General features: G+C 41.9%; 1 protein-coding gene across 1 annotated transcript; it reads right to left on the minus strand.

Moving 5' to 3' along the window:
- Positions 1–12,334: 12,334 nt before the first annotated feature.
- LOC308695382 (uncharacterized protein) lies at positions 12,335–17,217 on the minus strand. Its single transcript, XM_081373497.1, has 3 exons — positions 17,165–17,217; positions 16,303–16,565; positions 12,335–14,601 (listed from the first exon to the last, which is right to left on the minus strand). The coding sequence occupies exons 2-3, from the start codon at positions 16,502–16,504 to the stop codon at positions 14,360–14,362; spliced, it is 444 nt and encodes a 147-aa protein (XP_081229623.1). The 5' UTR covers positions 16,505–16,565; positions 17,165–17,217; the 3' UTR covers positions 12,335–14,359.
- Between the last annotated feature and the right edge of the window lie 3,126 nt (positions 17,218–20,343).

A 20,343-nucleotide genomic window follows, 5' to 3' on the forward strand; every position in this document is an offset into this window, starting at 1 on the left:
TAAAAGTGCATCTAGCATAAAAGTGCATCTATCCATCATAAAAGTGCATCTATCCATCATAAAAGTGCATCTATCCATCATAAAAGCATAAAAGTGCATCTGTCCATCATAAAAGTGCATCTATCCATCATAAAAGTACATCTATCCATCATAAAAGTGTGACGAGTCTCTACTCTTCCCCGCTATGGCCGGTTGGTGGGTGTGGCTAGGAGACTCATCAAGGGAACGATGTCCACCTGTTCATCCCTCTATAAAAGTTTAGGCTGGCTAGTGTTGAGAGAGAGGTCTTTCTCCGCGTTACTTTGAGTTGGCTCGGGTTTGTTTTGGGGTTAAACTTGCTTTTGTTATTTGGTTTAGTATTTCGTTTTCTGTGATTGATACCTTTACATTCATGCACCTAACAGACATTACAGATGACCATGTTTTCTTGCTTATATTTTTTCTATTTATGTTAATAAATCTTTATTTTTGCAAACCAATCACTATGTCCTCCATTTCATTTGCCACGGCTTCGAGCCGGTCGTGACAAATGTGGGGGCTCGTCCATAAGTTTTGTTAAATTTGTTTGGTTAAAGAGTTGATTTCGTTAATCTGATGATTGATTCGTTAAATATGTATTTTTTCTTAGTAATGTTCGTTGAATACTGAGTTTTGAAATTTCGTGGAGGATTATAGTGATTGGGTTGGTCTACTTCACGGGAGATTGGCATTGGTAAGTGTTGACTACTGTTTGTATGTTTGAGGGGGGTTTCTTGTTGGATATGCTTTTCCCTGTTTAGGTTTAGCGGGGTATCCTTAACGGGATGCTCCGAACTTTTTTTATTTTAGTTTGTTATGTTTGTATGGTGAAAGCAGCTAGAGCAGTTGTCTCGGGAACACGTCCGTGTTTTGTAATGGTGACTTGTTAATCGGTCGCCATTTCAAACACTGGTTTGCAGTGTATAAAAACCCGCTGCAAGTAACTGTACGAAGATTAGGGATAAGTTTAGATAGTTTGGGAATTTAGTTAGAGGGAATTGTTTATCCAATTGCGACCCCTCAGATATATATATATATTTGGAAATTAAGTAGTCGTAGCTTACTCCTGTTGTTCACCATGGATTCAAAGATTGAGGATTTTATTAGTGCTCCGTCTGAAGATCTGTTGGATGATTTTTCTAAAGATCAACTAGTAGAACTTGCAACGCATTACAAAATTAGTTTGTCAAGTCAAGATAAACGTTTAAAAGATAGTATTAAAATTATGATTAAGACTGAGTTATCTGAACGCGGAGTTTTGGAGTCTCAATCTTTGGAAGATGTTTCAGCTTTTGTTGGTGCAGCATCAATGTCTCATCTAACATTTGAAGAACAAAAACAATTGTTGTTAATTCAAACGGAAATAAAAAGAGAAATGGTAGAAGCACAAAATCGTGTTGAGATGTCTAAGCTACAGTTACAACAACAACAGCTTGATCTTGAACGTTACCGTTTAGATCTGATAAAAGAAGGTAAACTTAATTCAACGGGAGGTGTAGAACGCGATTTGGCTTTGTGTAAATTTGATGTAGTGGCTAATATGAGATTGATCCCTAGATTTGACGAGAAAGATGTTGAACGCTTCTTTTTGTTGTTTGAACGCGTGGCAGAAACGCGAAATTGGCCAGATGAGGAACGTACGCTTATGTTACAGTCTGTTTTTACAGGAAAAGCTCAAGAAGCATATTTGTCTCTTAGTGTAGCAGATGCTAAGGAGTATTTGACTGTTAAGAATGCAGTATTAAGGGCATACGAGTTGGTCCCAGAGGCCTATAGACAAAAGTTTAGGTCCTGGAAGAAAACTGATAGTCAAACGCATGTTGAGTTTGTACATGATATTTCAGTTCACTTCAATCGTTGGTGTGCAGCTTCTGACGTTAAAACGTTAGACGATTTGAAGGAGTTGATCTTGCTTGAACAGTTTAAAAACTCTGTGTCGCAACGTGTAGTAACTTATATTAGTGAGCGTAAACCTGACACCGCATATGAGGGGGCTGTTATGGCTGATGAATTTTCTCTGATTCATAAAATCTCTTCCGGCTACAAAAATGCTGGAGAAAATGTTAAGAGAGAGTTGTGGCATGATTTTAGTAGATCTCCGAGAACTTTGGGTGATATACCTGACAAACAGCGTCTTACATTTGTTGGAGTAAAAGACAGAGAAAACATCTGTAATTATTGTCATGAGTTTGGTCACTGGAAGAATGAGTGTCCTTTGTTGAAATCTAAATCGTCTTCGGTGAAGGCTGTGGTTCTGGCAGTGACTGCCTCTGAAGTAAATGTACCGGGGAGTTCCTCGTCACGTGTTTCAACATTTTCTCCATTTGTTACAGATGGTTCTGTTAGATTGGTAAATTCTACAGAAGATGTACCGGTCAAAATTCTTCGTGACACTGGATCATCAGAAACATTTGTCCTAGAGTCTATTCTATCTTTTTCAAATGATTCGTATACTGGGAACAATGTGTTGATTAGGGGTATTGGTTTGAATGTGATGTCCGTTCCCTTACATAAAATCATTTTACATTCTGATTTGATCCAGGGAGAAGTGGAGGTTGCTGTGCGTTCCTGCTTGCATGTGGACGGAGTACAGGTAATCCTGGGAAATGATTTGGCTGGTGAACGAGTTTGGCGGAATGTTTCACCGAATTTGGTGGTCACACCATCTGTGTCGACTTTTGACGCAAGTGATGAGAATTCTTCCTGTTCTTTGAATGGGTTTCCGTCATGCGTGATAACAAGATCTATGAGTAAAATACCAGCTGTTGATAAATCTGAAACTAGAGAGATTTTGAGTGCACCTCTAGAAGTCCCTTCCGTCTTGTCTGTGTCACGTGATGACTTGATTAAGGAACAAAAGGCTGACGTTACACTTGTTGAATTGTTTGATCGAGTTGTCTCTCATGATACAATCGTAAATCTTCCTTCTGGATATTATCTAGAGGGAGATGTGTTAGTCCGAAAGTGGGTGCCGCATGGAGAATTTGTAATTGGTGATCCTGTTTTCCAAATTGTAGTGCCTCAGTCTCTCCGTCAACTTGTTTTAAAAACGGCACATGACACATCTGGACATCTGGGGGTGAAAAAGACGTACAGGTTGCTTTTGAAACATTTCTTTTGGCCAAAGTTGAAGCGTGATATATCGAAGTATATTAAATCTTGTCAAACATGTCAACTCACTGGAAAGCCAAACCAGTCAATGAAACCTGCCCCTCTGTATCCAATTCCTGCTGTTAGTCGACCCTTTGAACATCTTATTGTGGACTGTGTGGGGCCATTACCTCGGTCAAAGGCGGGGAATGAATATTTGCTTACTGTTATGTGCCAAGTGACTAGATATCCAGCTGTGTACCCGTTACGTTCTCTAACTGCAAAGTTAGTTTTAAAAGCACTGACTCAGTTTATATCAGTCTTCGGAATACCACGAATTATTCAGTCTGACCAGGGGAGTAATTTTACTTCAAATTTGTTTGGTCAAGTTTTGAAACAGCTTCATATTCAACATAATCTTTCCAGTGCTTATCACGCCCAAAGTCAGGGAGCACTGGAAAGATTTCACCAAACTTTAAAGTCTTTATTGAGATCTTACTGTGTTCAGATGAATAAGGATTGGGAAGCTGGGTTACCCTGGTTAATGATGTCTGCTCGAGAAGCTGCTCAGGAGAGTACTGGATTTAGTCCGAATGACCTCGTTTTTGGGCATGAGGTGCGTGGTCCATTATCTGTTTTGTCTGCAGATTGGAAAAAAGTTGATCCACCAAAAAATGTTCTATCATATGTGAGTGATTTTCGCAGACGAATTTTTGAAGCGTGCCAACTGGCAAAGGGATCTTTGAGCAGAGCACAAGATCGGATGAAACGACTTTTTGATCGTCGTACAGAATTGCGTTCCTTTCAATTGGGTGATCAAGTTCTTGCTCTGTTGCCTATTGTGGGATCACCATTTCAGGCCAAGTTTGTAGGTCCATATACTGTGGCTCGTCAAATTTCTGATCTTAACTATTTGATTAATACGCCAGATCGAAAAAAGAAGACGAGGTTATGTCATGTAAATTTGCTAAAGCCTTTCTATGGTTCTGAAGATTTTGTTGACGCTAAAATAAATCAAGACAACGTTGTTATGCCTAATTCTGGCATTAAACCTGTTCTGGTTACAGGTTCTTTTGCTTCTGGTGATCCTGAATTGTCAACCACTTCAATTCTGTTAGGCGGGGATCAGGATGAGATTGATCCTGGAGATTCTGTCCTTCAGGGTCGTTTACATAATTCAGAAGTGTTAAGCTCTTTGCACAATCGATTTAGTCATTTAACGGAGGTGCAGCGTACTGATTTGATTAATTTGATTTTTGAATATATTACACTGTTTCCCGATACTCCATCTCGTACAAGTCTTATTGAACACGATATTGATGTGGGAGATTCGGCTCCAATTCATCAACGCTATTATCGAGTATCTGCGAGTAAAAAACAACAATTAGAAAATGAAGTTGATTATATGTTGGAAAATGATATCGCTAAACCCTCTTTTTCTAGCTGGGCTTCTCCATCATTGCTAGTGAGTAAATCTGATGGATCGTTCAGATTTTGTACTGATTACCGAAAGGTAAATGCTGTAACAAAACCCGATTCATTTCCATTGCCTCGAATTGAGGACTGTATTGATCAAGTGGGAAACTCTAAATTTGTTAGTAAGTTTGATTTACTAAAAGGTTACTGGCAAGTGCCTTTAACTGAAAGAGCTCAAGAAATTTCTGCTTTTATTATACCGTCTGGATTATTTTCGTACAACGTTATGAGTTTCGGGTTGCGTAATGCTCCCGCAACTTTCCAGCGTTTAATGAATCGAGTTATTTGTGGTTTAAAGGGTTGCGCTGTGTACTTAGATGACGTCGTTGTGTATAGTCGAACTTGGGAAGAACATATTGTTCAAATTAGAGCACTATTTGATCGATTTGTGGAGGCGAATTTGACCGTTAATTTGTTAAAATGTGAGTTCGCCAAGGCCACAGTAGTCTACTTGGGGAAAGTGGTGGGGCAAGGCCAAGTGCGCCCTGTCCGCGCGAAAGTAGAAACGATTGATAACTACCCAACACCTGCCACCAAGAAAGAACTTATGCGATTTCTTGGAATGGTAGGGTTTTATCGTTGTTTTTGCAGGAATTTTTCTACAGTGGTGGCTCCCCTGACAAATTTATTGCGGGGAGGAGTAGACTTTTGTTGGACGTCTGGTTGTCAGCAAGCCTTTGAAAAGGTAAAATTGCTTCTTACAGAGGATCCTGTTTTGAAAGCGCCAAAGTTTGACCAAGCATTTCGGTTGCAAGTGGATGCCAGCAATGTGGGTGCTGGTGCCGTTCTGTTACAGACTTATGAGGATGGAATTGATCATCCAGTTGGATTCTTTTCTAAAAAGTTCAATCCTTATCAACTTAATTACTCTGTGATAGAAAAGGAGGCGCTTGCTCTGATCTGGGCTTTGCAACATTTTGAGGTGTATGTGGGTTCGTCTGAGGGACCTCTGGTAGTTTTTACTGATCACAACCCTTTAGTTTTTCTTCATTCGTTGCAGAACCCAAACCAGAGGTTAATGAGGTGGTGCTTATTTTTACAGGGATACCTGTTAGATATCCGCCATATTAAAGGCTCAGAGAATACAACTGCTGATGCCTTATCTCGTATTTATATCGTCTAGTGTTATGGGATTTCTTCTATTTTCCTGTCTCTGTTCTTTTCTTGATTTGCTTCCTAGGCGCCGTGGTTGCTGAAAGGACTTGGAGATATAACAAGACTGGGGAAAATTTGGAGTTGGACCAAGTTCGCTTACTTGGACTGTTTGAATTTAGAAGTGGTGGGGTTTTGGTTTGGGTTTTGGAAGTGTTCTAAAACTCTTTGCTCTTCTTTTTAGGGGGAGTGTGTGACGAGTCTCTACTCTTCCCCGCTATGGCCGGTTGGTGGGTGTGGCTAGGAGACTCATCAAGGGAACGATGTCCACCTGTTCATCCCTCTATAAAAGTTTAGGCTGGCTAGTGTTGAGAGAGAGGTCTTTCTCCGCGTTACTTTGAGTTGGCTCGGGTTTGTTTTGGGGTTAAACTTGCTTTTGTTATTTGGTTTAGTATTTCGTTTTCTGTGATTGATACCTTTACATTCATGCACCTAACAGACATTACAGATGACCATGTTTTCTTGCTTATATTTTTTCTATTTATGTTAATAAATCTTTATTTTTGCAAACCAATCACTATGTCCTCCATTTCATTTGCCACGGCTTCGAGCCGGTCGTGACAAATGCATAAAAGTGCATCTGTCCATCATAAAAGTGCATCTATCTATCATAAAAGCATAAAAGTGCATCTGTCCATCATAAAAGTGCATCTATCTATCATAAAAGTGCATCTATCCATCATAAAAGCATAAAAGTGCATCTGTCCATCATAAAAGTACATCTATCCATCATAAAAGCATAAAAGTGCATCTGTCCATCATAAAAGTGCATCTATCTATCATAAAAGTGCATCTATCCATCATAAAAGCATAAAAGTGCATCTGTCCATCATAAAAGTGCATCTATCCATCATAAAAGTACATCTATCATAAAAGTGAATCTATCCATCATAAAAGCATAAAAGTGCATCTATCTATCATAAAAGTGCATTTATCCATCATAAAAGCATAAAAGTGCATCTGTCCATCATAAAAGTGCATCTATCCATCATAAAAGTGCATCTATCATAAAAGTGCATCTATCCATTATAAAAGTGCATCTGTCCATCATAAAAGTGCATCTATCCATCATAAAAGCATAAAAGTGCATGTATCTATCATAAAAGTGCATCTATCCATCATAAAAGTGCATCTATCTATCATAAAAGTGCATCTGTCCATCATAAAAGTGCATCTATCCATCATAAAAGTGCATCTGTCCATCATAAAAGTGCATCTGTCCATCATAAAAGTGCATCTATCCATCATAAAAGTGCATCTGTCCATCATAAAAGTGCATCTGTCCATCATAAAAGTGCATCTATCCATCATAAAAGTGCATCTGTCCATCATAAAAGCATAAAAGTGCATCTATCCATCATAAAAGCGTAAAAGTGCATCTATCTATCATAAAAGTGCATCTATCCATCATAAAAGTGCATCTGTCCATCATAAAAGTGCATCTATCCATCATAAAAGTGCATCTGTCTATCATAAAAGCATAAAAGTGCACCTATCATAAAAGTGCATCTATCCATCATAAAAGTGCATCTATCCATCATAAAAGTGCATCTGTCCATCATAAAAGCATAAAAGTGCACCTGTCATAAAAGTGCATCTGTCCATCATAAAAGTGCATCTGTCCATCATAAAAGCATAAAAGTGCATCTATCCATCATAAAAGCGTAAAAGTGCATCTATCCATCATAAAAGTACATCTGTCCATCATAAAAGTGCATCTATCCATCATAAAAGTGCATCTATCCATCATAAAAGTGCATCTGTCCATCATAAAAGTGCATCTGTCCATCATAAAAGCATAAAAGTGCATCTATCCATCATAAAAGTGCATCCATCCATCATAAAAGTGCATCTCTCCATCATAAAAGTTATAAATAATAGAGGCCTTCTGAAGCGAAACGATGAGTTTATGTAAGAAAAATAGAAAAATATTCATATTTAACATTTAAATTCTTCATGGGCTAATCATAATCATGGGCTAATTTTCATTTTTGGGTAAACTTTCCCTTCAAGTCCTTGACCTGCCGCCACCTACTGGCAGTTTTAGTTCAATATTTAAAAGTATAACTTTGTTTTTACCATCACTGCATATTTCTCTATTGAACACTTTTTATTTAAAACATTATTTATTTTATAAAGTTATCCATAATGGTAAAAAAATGCACTGGAAAATTAATTTAGGGGGCAAATATTGTTCCTTAATGTAAAAGGTGTGACGGCAGTGTAAGAGTAAGTGGAGTGCGACACCGTTAGTGACCCACAGCTCCCAGTTTCAGAAGATCTCAACATGTCTCAAACTCGGCTCAGATCTGCTGAGATGCGGCTCGGACTCGGCTCAGATCTGCTGAGATGCGGCTCGGACTCGGCTCAGATCTGCTGAGATGCGGCTCGGACTCGGCTCAGATCTGCTGAGATGCGGCTCGGACTCGGCTCAGATCTGCTGAGATGCGGCTCGGACTCGGCTCAGATCTGCTGAGATGCGGCTCGGACTCGGCTCAGATCTGCTGAGATGCGGCTCAGACACGGCTCAGATCTGCTGAGATGCGGCTCGGACTCGGCTCAGATCTGCTGAGATGCGGCTCGGACTCGGCTCAGATCTGCTGAGATGCGGCTCAGACACGGCTCAGATCTGCGGCACAGATCTGCTGAGATGCGGCTCAGACTCGGCTCAGATCTGCTGAGATGCGGCTCAGACTCGGCTCAGATCTGCTGAGATGCGGCTCAGACTCGGCTCAGATCTGCTGAGATGCGGCTCAGACTCGGCTCAGATCTGCTGAGATGCGGCTCAAACTCGGCTCAGATCTGCTGAGATGCGGCTCAAACTCGGCTCAGATCTGCTGAGATGCGGAGGTCTCGATCTCTGATCTCTCGCTCCTTCTCACGTCTGACTTACTTTAGCAGAATGTTCTGATCCCTCAGTGACAGATGACGGAGAGCTCAGTTATATTTCCCAGGTTATGAATCACAGCACGTTTCTCTGGGTTTGACCAGTTTCACACACTTTGATGAAGCATTTCTGCACTATTTAACTTCATTAATCGAGTAAATGTGTGTCATATTTCCCTGGCACTGGATTGTTCTCAAGGAAAACAAACAGACTGACTTGTATACGATGACATATTGCAGTAATTGTTACAGTGAAAGCTTACAAGTAAAATTTCATTATGAATGGAGGTTTGTTTAATTCTATTAGCGGTCTGTTCTATTCTATTCATCTGTAGAGCACACCAGGACTCCATTTAATAAAATACAAAGACATGTAGAGGCAAAAACAATGGTATTTTTTTTTAAATCACCAATCCATTTTTAGGTTTTAGAATTTTATATACCAAACTTTGTATATGTTATGAAAACTATGTTATGAAAGATATAACAGAATTATTAGATATACCATTTTGCTTTATGCAATATGTGTGTAAAATGGCCATAAGTGGGTTTTTCCATTTTATACAATATATCTATACATTGTATCTAATTAGCATATTAATGTGTTTTTGGGGCAACATGTAATGAAAAAAGAAGCGTAATAATGGGAGAGATTTTCGTGATATCTAATATTTTATATAGGAATATTGAAATATAATTTCTTTCCCTATTCACTTGTGTCTCCCAGAATGCCTGATAAACATGCTTTGAGTCCCGGTGTCTACAGTGGATGTACATGTATGAAATCAATATCTTGTTTCATAACAGAAAGTCATATTTTGATTTGAAACCCTGTTTGTTCCCATGTAAACGATGTTTATTTATGACAAACAATTCAAAAATGTGTCAGATTTAAATGATACGTACAAAACATTCTCATATTTCCATAAGAGTGTTAAATTTGATCACTAAATTAATGTCAGTCATTTTTAAAGGAGAGGCAGTTGTCATTGTGAAACTTCCTACATTTGGTCTCTCTGAATAGCCCTGAATGTTCTCTTTACAGTCTTAAAACGGTGACTGTATGATATCAGAGGAACTCGCTGAAATATAATGACCACTACAGAGGACAAAAGTCTATTCCCGGGTCATATAATGCAGACACACCACTGTTTCTTCGGCAGTCACTGATGGATGAAGCTCTTGAATCTGAATATTAGTCCTGATATCATATAAACTGCGCTGATATAAAGAATAAAGGCCCGTGCGATATAAAGCAAGAATCACTGCGGATCACTGTGTTCACGCGCATTCTCACCTGCACGCGCTCTCCGCGCCGTCGGTCCAGCTCATCGTCAAACACCGGGCCGGTACCGATCATTCCTCCATCTGTCGGTGTGTCGTTATTCCCGTTATTCCTCAGGGCAGAACCGACCACAAAGGTGATGCTCGTTCGGCATTCTGTGCGCGTGCACGAGGACAGATGCTGCGCGCGCCCGCTTGGTTCTGTGTGTCTGTCCTACATGCACGAGCCCGAATGAATCTTCCTCTGGTTACATTTGACCCACATCAGCCGAACCTCAGCCGAATCGGAGCCGAGAGAAGGCTTCAGAGCATCAGCTGTAGTGCGCATGCGCATCTCGGCACTGATCAACGTGATTAAGATCCTTTACATTCACTCGCCGTTTTGATTTTTAGCCACAAACAGCGATTTCTGGTCGGTGAAATAATCGAGCAGAACTAGAAACATTTATATTTACTATAGAAATTGCCATGACTTTTCAGGCTTACACATTTCTCTAGTATTTATCCAGGTTTTCTACCTTATCATGATCTATAGTCACAAATAATGTGCGGAGAGTCTGACTGTTCTTAAAACAATGATGCTGTTCTACAACTGAAACAAACAAACAAAAACATGATGTTAATCCTCACTTCAGATTCTAACTATTTACCCTTTGGTTAATTTGAGTGAATTTGATCGAACTGGTCACATGATCAACACAGGAAGTTGAACTGGAAGGACAGGAAGAGGAGTTTACTAAATTCAACACAGTCAATTCAAACTTTGATTTGATTATATAGCCTAATATTAAGTAAATTCACACATTCATTGAACGTTTATTTATTAAATAGCCTATAATGAAATATATAAATAGCATGCTTATTTACAGGTATCAATCATTGCTTAAATCACTGAATATCATGTCATGTTTTTGGAAATACTTCATATGTTCATTAATATTTGAAAAGATGAAATGTATCGGCACACAACTGAATCTCGATGAATTTCACTCTGTTTTAATTCTCCCTCCTTAAATTCGATTCAAGTACATTCCTGCATCCAGTCTGGAACATCACTGCAAACTCCAGACACATTCAGGGTCAGGGTCAGGGTCAGGGTAAGGGCAAGGGTCAGGGTACGGGGTCAGGGTCAGGGTACGGGGTCAGGGTCAGGGTAAGGGTAAGGGTCAGGGTCAGGGTAAGGGTCAGGGTCAGGGTAAGGGTCAGGGTAAGGGTCAGGGTCAGGGTCAGGGTCAGGGTAAGGGTCAGGGTAAGGGTCAGGGTAAGGGTCAGGGTCAGGGTAAGGGTCAGGGTCAGGGTAAGGGTCAGGGTCAGGGTAAGGTTAAGGGTCAGGTTAAGGGTCAGGGTCAGGGTAAGGGTAAGGGTAGGGGCGCCGCCAGGGATTTTGGGCCCCATGACAAAAATAATCGAATTGGGCCCCCTCTGTGCAGATGTTGTCAAGACATCTCTAGGACCTAACTGTCCCATCAAAAGCTTTACGTAACTCTAATCAAAGGCTTGCAGCTGTCTTGCTTCTTGTAGTTCAATACTAGTACTAGCACAATATTTACTGGCAATTTGTAAATGCAAGTCTGCATACAGTATGCAGTTCATTATTTAATGCTAGATTAAAAGCCACCATAAAAATGTCCTTAAGGCGATCCTTTACAGTCTCAATGTATTTTATTGTAAAATTAATGACATATTAAGTGTGTGTGTATTTATATATATATATATATATATATATATATATATATATATATATATATATATATATTGACTTTTTAATAAAAAAAATTAACATCATTATCTCAAATCAATGAAAACATAAGATTTTTTTTTTTACTTAACTGCACAAATATGCCAACAACAAAATAATGTCTGTAACTTACATGCAGGTTGTCAAGTCAAGTCAAGTCAAGTCAACTTTATTTATAGCGCTTTTCACAATACAGATTGTATCAAAGCAGCTTCACAGTATTAAATAAAATAGTACATCAGTGTTTGTTTCTGGTGTAAAACATCCACGTTTGGTAATGCAGATCAATAGCACTGTTGAATCGATTAATCAAATTAAGTATCCCCAACTGAGCAAGCCAAAGGCAACAGTGGCAAGGAACCGAAAAACTCCATCAGGTGACCTAATGGAGAAAAAAAACCTTGGGAGAACCCAGGCTCAGTCGGGGGCCAGTTCTCCTCTGGCGTTTATGAACTAAAGACCGGATTAAACTGTAAGATTAAAAATGTTATATAAATGCCTGGCTGAAGAGAAGCGTCTTTAGTCTAGTTTTAAACTAAAGGTTGTGGTAAGCTACTCATTGTTTCTAACTTCATCCAGTACATACAGGAGGTTGTTTTTATATTTTATGTGATAATAATGGTCATTATGTGAGAAAATAATTTGTGTTTGATTTCTGTCATTAATAAATATTTCATTTTCTTTTTTGTTATGGTAAAAAGCAAGAGACAGAGAACCCCACACAGACTACCTGGAATGATGCCAAGTCATTATCACAATGTTGCTCACCTTCTTCACTGGGACAGGGAGGGGTAGTTATGGGGAGACTGGGGTGCTGCTGACTAGTTTTTTGTTAAATCTGCTAAAAGGGGCATGGACAATGATTTAATATGAATATCTTGCTAAACGTTTCCCTGCACTGATGAAATGTATGATAACACTAGCCTGCAGCTAGCTAACGTTAGCTTATTTCACAATGGACAACAGATTAATACCACTCACAGACTAAAACTTAACGTTACCCACCTTTCTTGGTGAAAAACTGGGTTACAGATTGACACCCTTTCTTTTGTCTTTCCTCTCTCTCCTTTTCTGAAACCCAGATTTTCTTTTACTATTCAACATTGTGGTCTCCGTGTTTCTTGCGCATTGATTGACTGGCTGAAACTAAAACACCGCTAAACACCTTTGATGAGCGCGCTAAGGCAGGACCAAACCATTTCTTGCAGATACAGGGGGGTGGTCGGTCAAAATGGATGTTTACTTTTTGGTCAATGGGGATATTTAACTTTTATTGCCAAAATAAGTTAAATCAAAGACATCATTCATTTTATTATTATTTGTAATATACTCAATGACGATGGTTTATATAGTGTATAATATAATAAAACAATTAAATAATTGTTTTCCTATTTGTTGGGGCCCCTGTCAGTCAGGGGCCCTTGGAATTGTCCTAACTTTTCCCCCCTATACGGCGCCCCTGGGTAAGGGTCAGGGTCAGGGTCAGGGTCAGGGCCATTTCTAACCCGGTTCTGCTGGCCTGGTTTCGTTATCGATGTGATGCTCGAATCCAGAGTCACTCTTAAACTTCACAAAATCAAAGCTCACCGTGACTTTTTCTTATTTTTTCATGGGGAGTAAAACTGTTACACATTCTTTTAAACATATTGATTTGAATAAAATATTTGAATCAAATGTATATTTTTATTGTTTTAATCATCAGAGAACAGACCCAGACAGCAACACAGCGGCTGCGTTTACATGCACAACTTCTGTTTCAATCGGACTGAATTAATTCCGATGAATCTGAACGTAGTGTTGCGCTGAACATGTGATCGGGTTGGTGTGTGTGTTTATACGTCACAAGCTTCGAAATCGGAATATATTTTTTGCGCACACGAATATACAGAGTTTCCTGATGTTAGCGCATAATAAATATTCTCCTACATTGGTTCTTTATTTGTTTTAAACTAGCAGACTTAATATGTATCCATGTCTGGTCATGAGCGATGAGCCGTTGTGCCGCTGCTTATGCCCAGAACCAGTGGTGTGTGTGTGAGCGTCTGAAGCAGCACTGGAGGGCCGTCGTCCTGCTCCACTTCACACACGCAGGGAAAGGAGGATTATAGGAGGACGAGACACTCGTTTATACCACACTTTATTCAACAGGAGGAACAGCTCATTCAGCGCGTCATTACGCTATTCCTACATCATTGCACATGCGCAGTCTTTCAGTTTCGGTTTTCAATCCGATCAAGTGTTCACATGTTCTCTCGATCGGATTAGAAAAGGAATAAACCGCCCCTTTCAATCCGATCGAAATCTCATTGGGCTCAATCAGGTCGATGAAGGTGTTTTACATGAAGGCTTTTCAGTGCGACTGAGCCGTCAATACATTACTAACGGACTATTTGGTTCCATGTAAACGTAGCCAGTGTCGGCTGAGATCCGGCCCAGATCGGGTACATGTGGATTCAACGCGTGGCAGATGTGGGCCAGATCTGGGCCGACTCTATAATGCTGTCTGGGGATCTTCTTGTTTTAAAACACCTGAATCAGCTGGTCAGGAGAGATGTGGGTCTCCAGAACCAGAGTCCATGAAAACCACTGTTGCAAAGGATCCTGGGAAGGTGCAGTACTGGCGGAGACCAGCAGGGCGTCCCGACAGCTCCACTAAACCTGCGCAGAACCCATAAGTGTAATAAATCCCGTGAGCATCTCCCGCTGCTTCGGACTCTACACGTTCTTCCCGAAGGCGACCCGCGGGCCGGTCCGGGGCGCTCTGGGCTCGGTGCCGTCAGAGATGACCCAGATGGCCGGAGTGAGGCGGCCTCCCTCCATCAGCACGCGGATCTCCTCTGCGCGGGCCATCTCCTCCAGCTCCGGGCTGCTCTCCGGACACCAGTCCACCATGAACTTGTCTTTGTTCTCGCACAGGTTGATCTGCTCCTCCTCCGGCTGAGGCCCGAACAGGCAGTCTGAGGAGACAAACCAGAACAGCTGACCTCTGACCCCGGACAGGAGCCGGGACAGCTGACCTCTGACCCCGACCAGGAGCCGGGACAGCTGACCTCTGACCCCGACCAGGAGCCGGGACAGCTGACCTCTGACCCCGGACAGGAGCCGGGACAGCTGACCTCTGACCCCGACCAGGAGCCGGGACAGCTGACCTCTGACCCCGACCAGGAGTCGGGACAGCTGACCTCTGACCCCGGACAGGAGTCGGGACAGCTGACCTCTGACCCCGGACAGGAGCCGGGACAAGCTGACCTCTGACCCCGACCAGGAGCCGGGACAGCTGACCTCTGACCCCGGACAGGAGCCGGGACAGCTGACCTCTGACCCCGACCAGGAGCCGGGACAGCTGACCTCTGACCCCGACCAGGAGTCGGGACAGCTGACCTCTGACCCCGACCAGGAGCCGGGACAGCTGACCTCTGACCCCGACCAGGAGTCGGGACAGCTGACCTCTGACCCCGGACAGGAGCCGGGACAGCTGACCTCTGACCCCGACCAGGAGCCGGGACAGCTGACCTCTGACCCCGACCAGGAGTCGGGACAGCTGACCTCTGACCCCGGACAGGAGCCGGGACAAGCTGACCTCTGACCCCGACCAGGAGTCGGGACAGCTGACCTCTGACCCCGGACAGGAGCCGGGACAGCTGACCTCTGACCCCGACCAGGAGCCGGAACAACTGACCTCTGACCCCGGCCAGAAGCCGGGACAGCTGACCTCGGACCCCGACCAGGAGCCGAGACAAGCTGACCTCTGACCCCGACCAGGAATCGGGACAGCTGACCTCTGACCCCGGACAGGAGCCGGGACAGCTGACCTCTGACCCCGGACAGGAGCCAGAACAACTGACCTCTGACCCCGGCCAGGAGATGGAGAGGGTTTCTGATCATAAACTTGTATAGTGGTGAACAGAAACTACAACAGATATAGTTTTTGCTCCCATTTCTATAAGAGGGTAACAATATTGATTGCAGAAATGACAGGAAACAGGGACAGGAAATTGCTGGTAAATTTCACAAACAATAAGAAAGAAACTGCATGAAGGGGAACACACGTTTATTCTGCTGACCGTACATGACACAGAATCTCATCTCTGCACTTCTGATGAAAGCTACGCTATATTTAATTAGTCATTTTGTCACACTTATGTTCAGTTAGTGTTGTTATCATGGACTTTTAGTTTGTATTCTGGTTTCTGTGTTCCTTTGTTTGAATTTTTTTGCTTTCATTAATCCATTAATCTTCAAAAATCAATTTTTAAAAGTTTCTTAAATTCTTAAATTATGAAAATATAAAAAATTAGATTAGCGTTGTTGATAACTGTGTAAACTACCCTTCTGGTTTCTGTGTTCCTTTGTTTGAATTTTTTTGCTTTCATTAATCCATTAATCTTCAAAAATCAATTTTTAAAAGTTTCTTAAATTCTTAAATTATGAAAATATAAAAAATTAGATTAGCGTTGTTGATAACTGTGTAAACTACCCTTCAGACAAAAGAACCAGTCACTGGCTTCATCAGATCAAATCGTTGAGCTATGTTTACAGCATGTTCCCTACAGTATAGGGTTAGGGTTAGTCTGTGCTATGACCAATACCTCCTGAAACGCCTCTTATTCTAGGAAGCGTGTCAGTAATGGATCAGGAGTACAGATGTGAGCGCTCACCGGCCAGGTCGTGCAGCAGGTCCTTCATGAGGTGTCCGATGATGGCGTAGAGCGTCGTCACTATCACGATGGAAGCGAGGATGATGTAGAAGACGTGAATGGGCAGATGAATGGCGTCTCGAGCGGGGGGGATGTAAGTCTTGAAGAAGACCTCCTCCTGGTCTGCGGGGGGCAGCAGAGGCGCCTCGCTCGGGACCGACATCACCCTCGAACGGCCAAAACTTCATCAAGGAGTTCAGCACATCTCAGTGTTTAAAGTCCACCTGTGGTCAATAATTGTATCCCTTAAAACACATTTTTAATCACCAAAATTAAATTTTTAAACGTTTTTTCCTGTGAAAAAAATATCTTGAATGTAACTCGACACCCTTGCGTCATTTAGCATGCGCGGTTCTATGAATATGCAAATGAGCCCCGCCTCCACTCACTCACTCAGCTCAGAGATCCACTGGTTGACGATCACACGTTGATCTGATTGGTTACAAGGTAGTTTGTGACGTCAGAAACACCAGCGATTTCAAAGCGTGTTTTTGAGACTATCTTTGGTTCACTGCAGTTTTAAGGAGGAAATACTCAGCAATGCTGTCGACTTATGAACTTACACATGGTTTGTCTTAAAGCAGATTAAACACACCACATAGACACATAAACAACATTAAAAGCTGGATTTCACCACAGGGGGACTTTAGAGGATTTCTTACAAGTCATGATATATCTTGATAGTTTCACAGCACACATATTCAATGAGCTCAAAAGACTTGCTTTTATAACATCTATTTATAGAGGTTTTTTCCCTACTTTAAATGTACAGACAGACACGTCAAACACAGGATCGCTGTGAAAGTGTGGAGCTGATACTCACAGGCCCGGATGAAGCTCAGGCTGTGTCTCTCCTCGAGATCTTCAGTAATGAGTGAATCATGAAGACCCGAGAGTCGATGGACACGCGTGTGCTGCGCTGTGATTGGCTGAGACTGTCAAGGTCAAAGGCTTTATCAGCAGATATTATCCAGCTTTGACACGGATTACAGACTGTAGTTAATCATGAGCTGAGAGCAGGCAAACACAGAACCTGACTTTATTAATAACAGATATAACATGTGTAAAACGTAATGCAACAATGCAAACTCTCTGAACAGCGGCTCGATGAATCCAGTGACGGTAAAGATGGTCCATTAGTTGGTCACTGATGCCGGATTAGATTCTCTCGACAGTGTTTTCCTGCTGATGTAAAGCTTCAGTTTCAACTTTTATTTATTTATATAGCACATTTAATAGAAACATTGTTGCCCAAAGTGCTTCACAGTTATAACTAAAAACAATAAAACATTCATATAAAAACATTTACCAAGCCTAGCAAATGAAGGCATGACCACACACTCTGAGACACACACCCTCACACGACTGCATAGTGAGATCAGTGTAGAGAGAAAGAAAACTAAATAAAAATAAGTTATTACTAAAATGTACCGAATACCCTTAACTAAAAGCTAAGTTCAAAAGATATGTTTTTAACTGAGACTTAAAAATGTCTATAGTTGGAGCTTGCCGGATATGAAGGGAAGACTGTTCCACAACTGGAAAAGCTCGGCTGTTCGTTGATCTTAATGTCCTACCTGATGTGTAAGATCCTAAAAGGTCAGCAATGTAATTTGGGGACATGTTATGCAGTGCTTTAAAAAACATTAATGAAATCTTATTATCGACCCTGTCCTAAACCGGCAGTCATGAAGAGAGGATATACTGGAGTAATGCGGTCCCTTTAGTGCCAGTCTGAAGCCTTTTTTCACACCAATTTTACGGCAATTGGCCGTTCGCAAAAGCTAACCCTAACCCTAACCCTAACACTAACCCTAACCCTAACAGTGGAAACATAAAAATAAATACTACGCCATTTTATTCATACAGGACATCATTAAAACTGCAAAGTGTTGTCAGAGTAACTTACTTAAACTACTTATTGATAATTGATATGCTAAGTTAGCTCGCTAGCTTTACTTACAGCAGACATATGTATGCTTATTAATCTTCGAGGCATTTAGCTGCGAGTGAGGTCTCTCACACTGCTTAATCCATTGTCGGCATCTTTCCGCTTGGGTCTTGGGTTTTGGAAAGGCAAAAAAACGACCCCTCCCTCTAAACTTTTGGGGTACCTGGTGTCAGACTTGCAGGTGCCATAGGCGCATCGTTTCACCATGTGCTGAAATCGCAATGTTTGACAGAGGTCCTACTCCTTAGTTACAGTTGCTGAGCTAGGATTGGACGAGGACCGTTCGAGGGCGGGGTTTTTGATTATTACACCAAGATTTCTCAAACTATCTTTCACTATCATTTCTAATGGAGCAAGAGTACTGGCTATCTTCTCTTTGAGTTTTGGTGGACCAAATATTATAATTTCAGACTTTTCTTCATTAGGTTGAAGAAAGTTTTTAGAAAGCCAAACTTTCCAACAAGGACTAGAGGGACTGCTCGTTCCCGACTTTGAGAGGTCGATAAATCTGTGCCATCTCCATACATCTGATTGGAAGTGTCATAGCGACGACTAATAGAACCCACAGGACACATGTACAAAGAAAACAATGTAGGACTTAAGATCGAGCCTTGAGGGACACCATGATGTCGGGTGGCCACAGAGGATGAAGCATTTGCTGTAATGCATTGATGTATTGATGACGTAGGGTTCATTTGTAATACCACAAACAATCCGATCCCTTATCAGTGACTCAGAGTTCTCCAAATTCACAATCAAGTCGAGTCTCCTTCATTTATACAGCGCTTTTAACAATATAGATGTTTCACAGCAGCTTTACAGTGATAACAGGAGATTACAGTAACAGAGATTGTTTGGGCTTTACAGCAGATCTAGAATAAAGTTATTGTCCAGATAAAGTTAGTTTTGATTGATTCACTTCCGTTGTAAAGATTAGTTATTAACTTAGGGGCCGCTAACACACACCGCTCTCACAGAAACCCTTAACGCGCTCCGGCCGCTCACTCACACGACAGTGTTTGGGGCTCGAGAACGGAAACCATGAAATAGTTTCCGATCTCTACACAAGCTTTAAAAACGCAAACCTGTGAGAACGCTGATGGCACACATGCGTATTACGAGTTCAGTCTATAGGTGTGTGTGTTTGAATATGTGTGCGCAGACGTGTAGTCCTTCCCTACAAACCAACCCTCAACATACTACTTGTCTGGCCTTAAAATTAATAATACAGAATTTTTTATCGTCCCACGTAGCCACGCGAACCGGAAGTATTTTGATAATGTTTTATGTGTAGAGAGGTGAGGGGGGAGGGGGGGGGCTTCACAGGGGAGAGACTAGTGACATTTCAGGACTGCGCTGTCCTTCATCAGATCTGGAGTGTGTGTGTGTGTGTGTGTGTGTGTGTTTGTGTGTGTGTCCAGGCGCAGGTCCTTCATCAGATCTGGAGTGTGTGTGTGTGTGTGTGTGTGTGTGTGTTTGTGTGTGTGTCCAGGCGCAGGTCCTTCATCAGATCTGGAGTGTGTGTGTGTGTGTGTGTGTGTGTGTGTGTGTGTGTGTGTGTGTTTGTGTGTGTGTCCAGGCGCAGGTCCTTCATCAGATCTGGAGTGTGTGTGTGTGTGTGTGTGTGTATGTCCAGGCGCAGGTCCTTCATCAGATCTGGAGTGTGTGTGTGTGTGTGTGTGTGTGTCCAGGCGCAGGTCCTTCATCAGATCTGGAGTGTGTGTTTGTGTGTGTGTCCAGGCGCAGGTCCTTCATCAGATCTGGAGTGTGTGTGTGTGTGTGTGTGTGTGTGTGTGTGTGTTGTGTGTGTGTCCAGGCGCAGGTCCTTCATCAGATCTGGAGTGTGTGTGTGTGTGTGTGTGTGTGTGTGTGTGTGTGTGTGTGTATCCAGGCGCAGGTCCTTCATCAGATCTGGAGTGTGTGTGTGTGTGTGTGTGTGTGTGTGTGTGTGTGTGTGTGTCCAGGCGCAGGTCCTTCATCAGATCTGGAGTGTGTGTGTGTGTGTGTGTGTGTGTGTGTGTGTGTGTCCAGGCGCAGGTCCTTCATCAGAT

Source organism: Scardinius erythrophthalmus, assembly GCF_964197995.2.
Source record: "Scardinius erythrophthalmus genome assembly, chromosome: 9".
NCBI classification, from domain to species: Eukaryota; Metazoa; Chordata; class Actinopteri; order Cypriniformes; family Leuciscidae; genus Scardinius; species Scardinius erythrophthalmus.

Bases quoted from the DNA above. Each gene is read 5' to 3' on its own strand.
- LOC308695382 (XM_081373497.1), bottom strand. From the start codon at position 16,504: ATGTCGGTCCCGAGCGAGGCGCCTCTGCTGCCCCCCGCAGACCAGGAG. The intron at 14,602-16,302 runs GTGAGCGCTCAC...TTGTCTCCTCAG, and splicing joins CCTGCTGCACGACCTGGCCG to ACTGCCTGTTCGGGCCTCAG.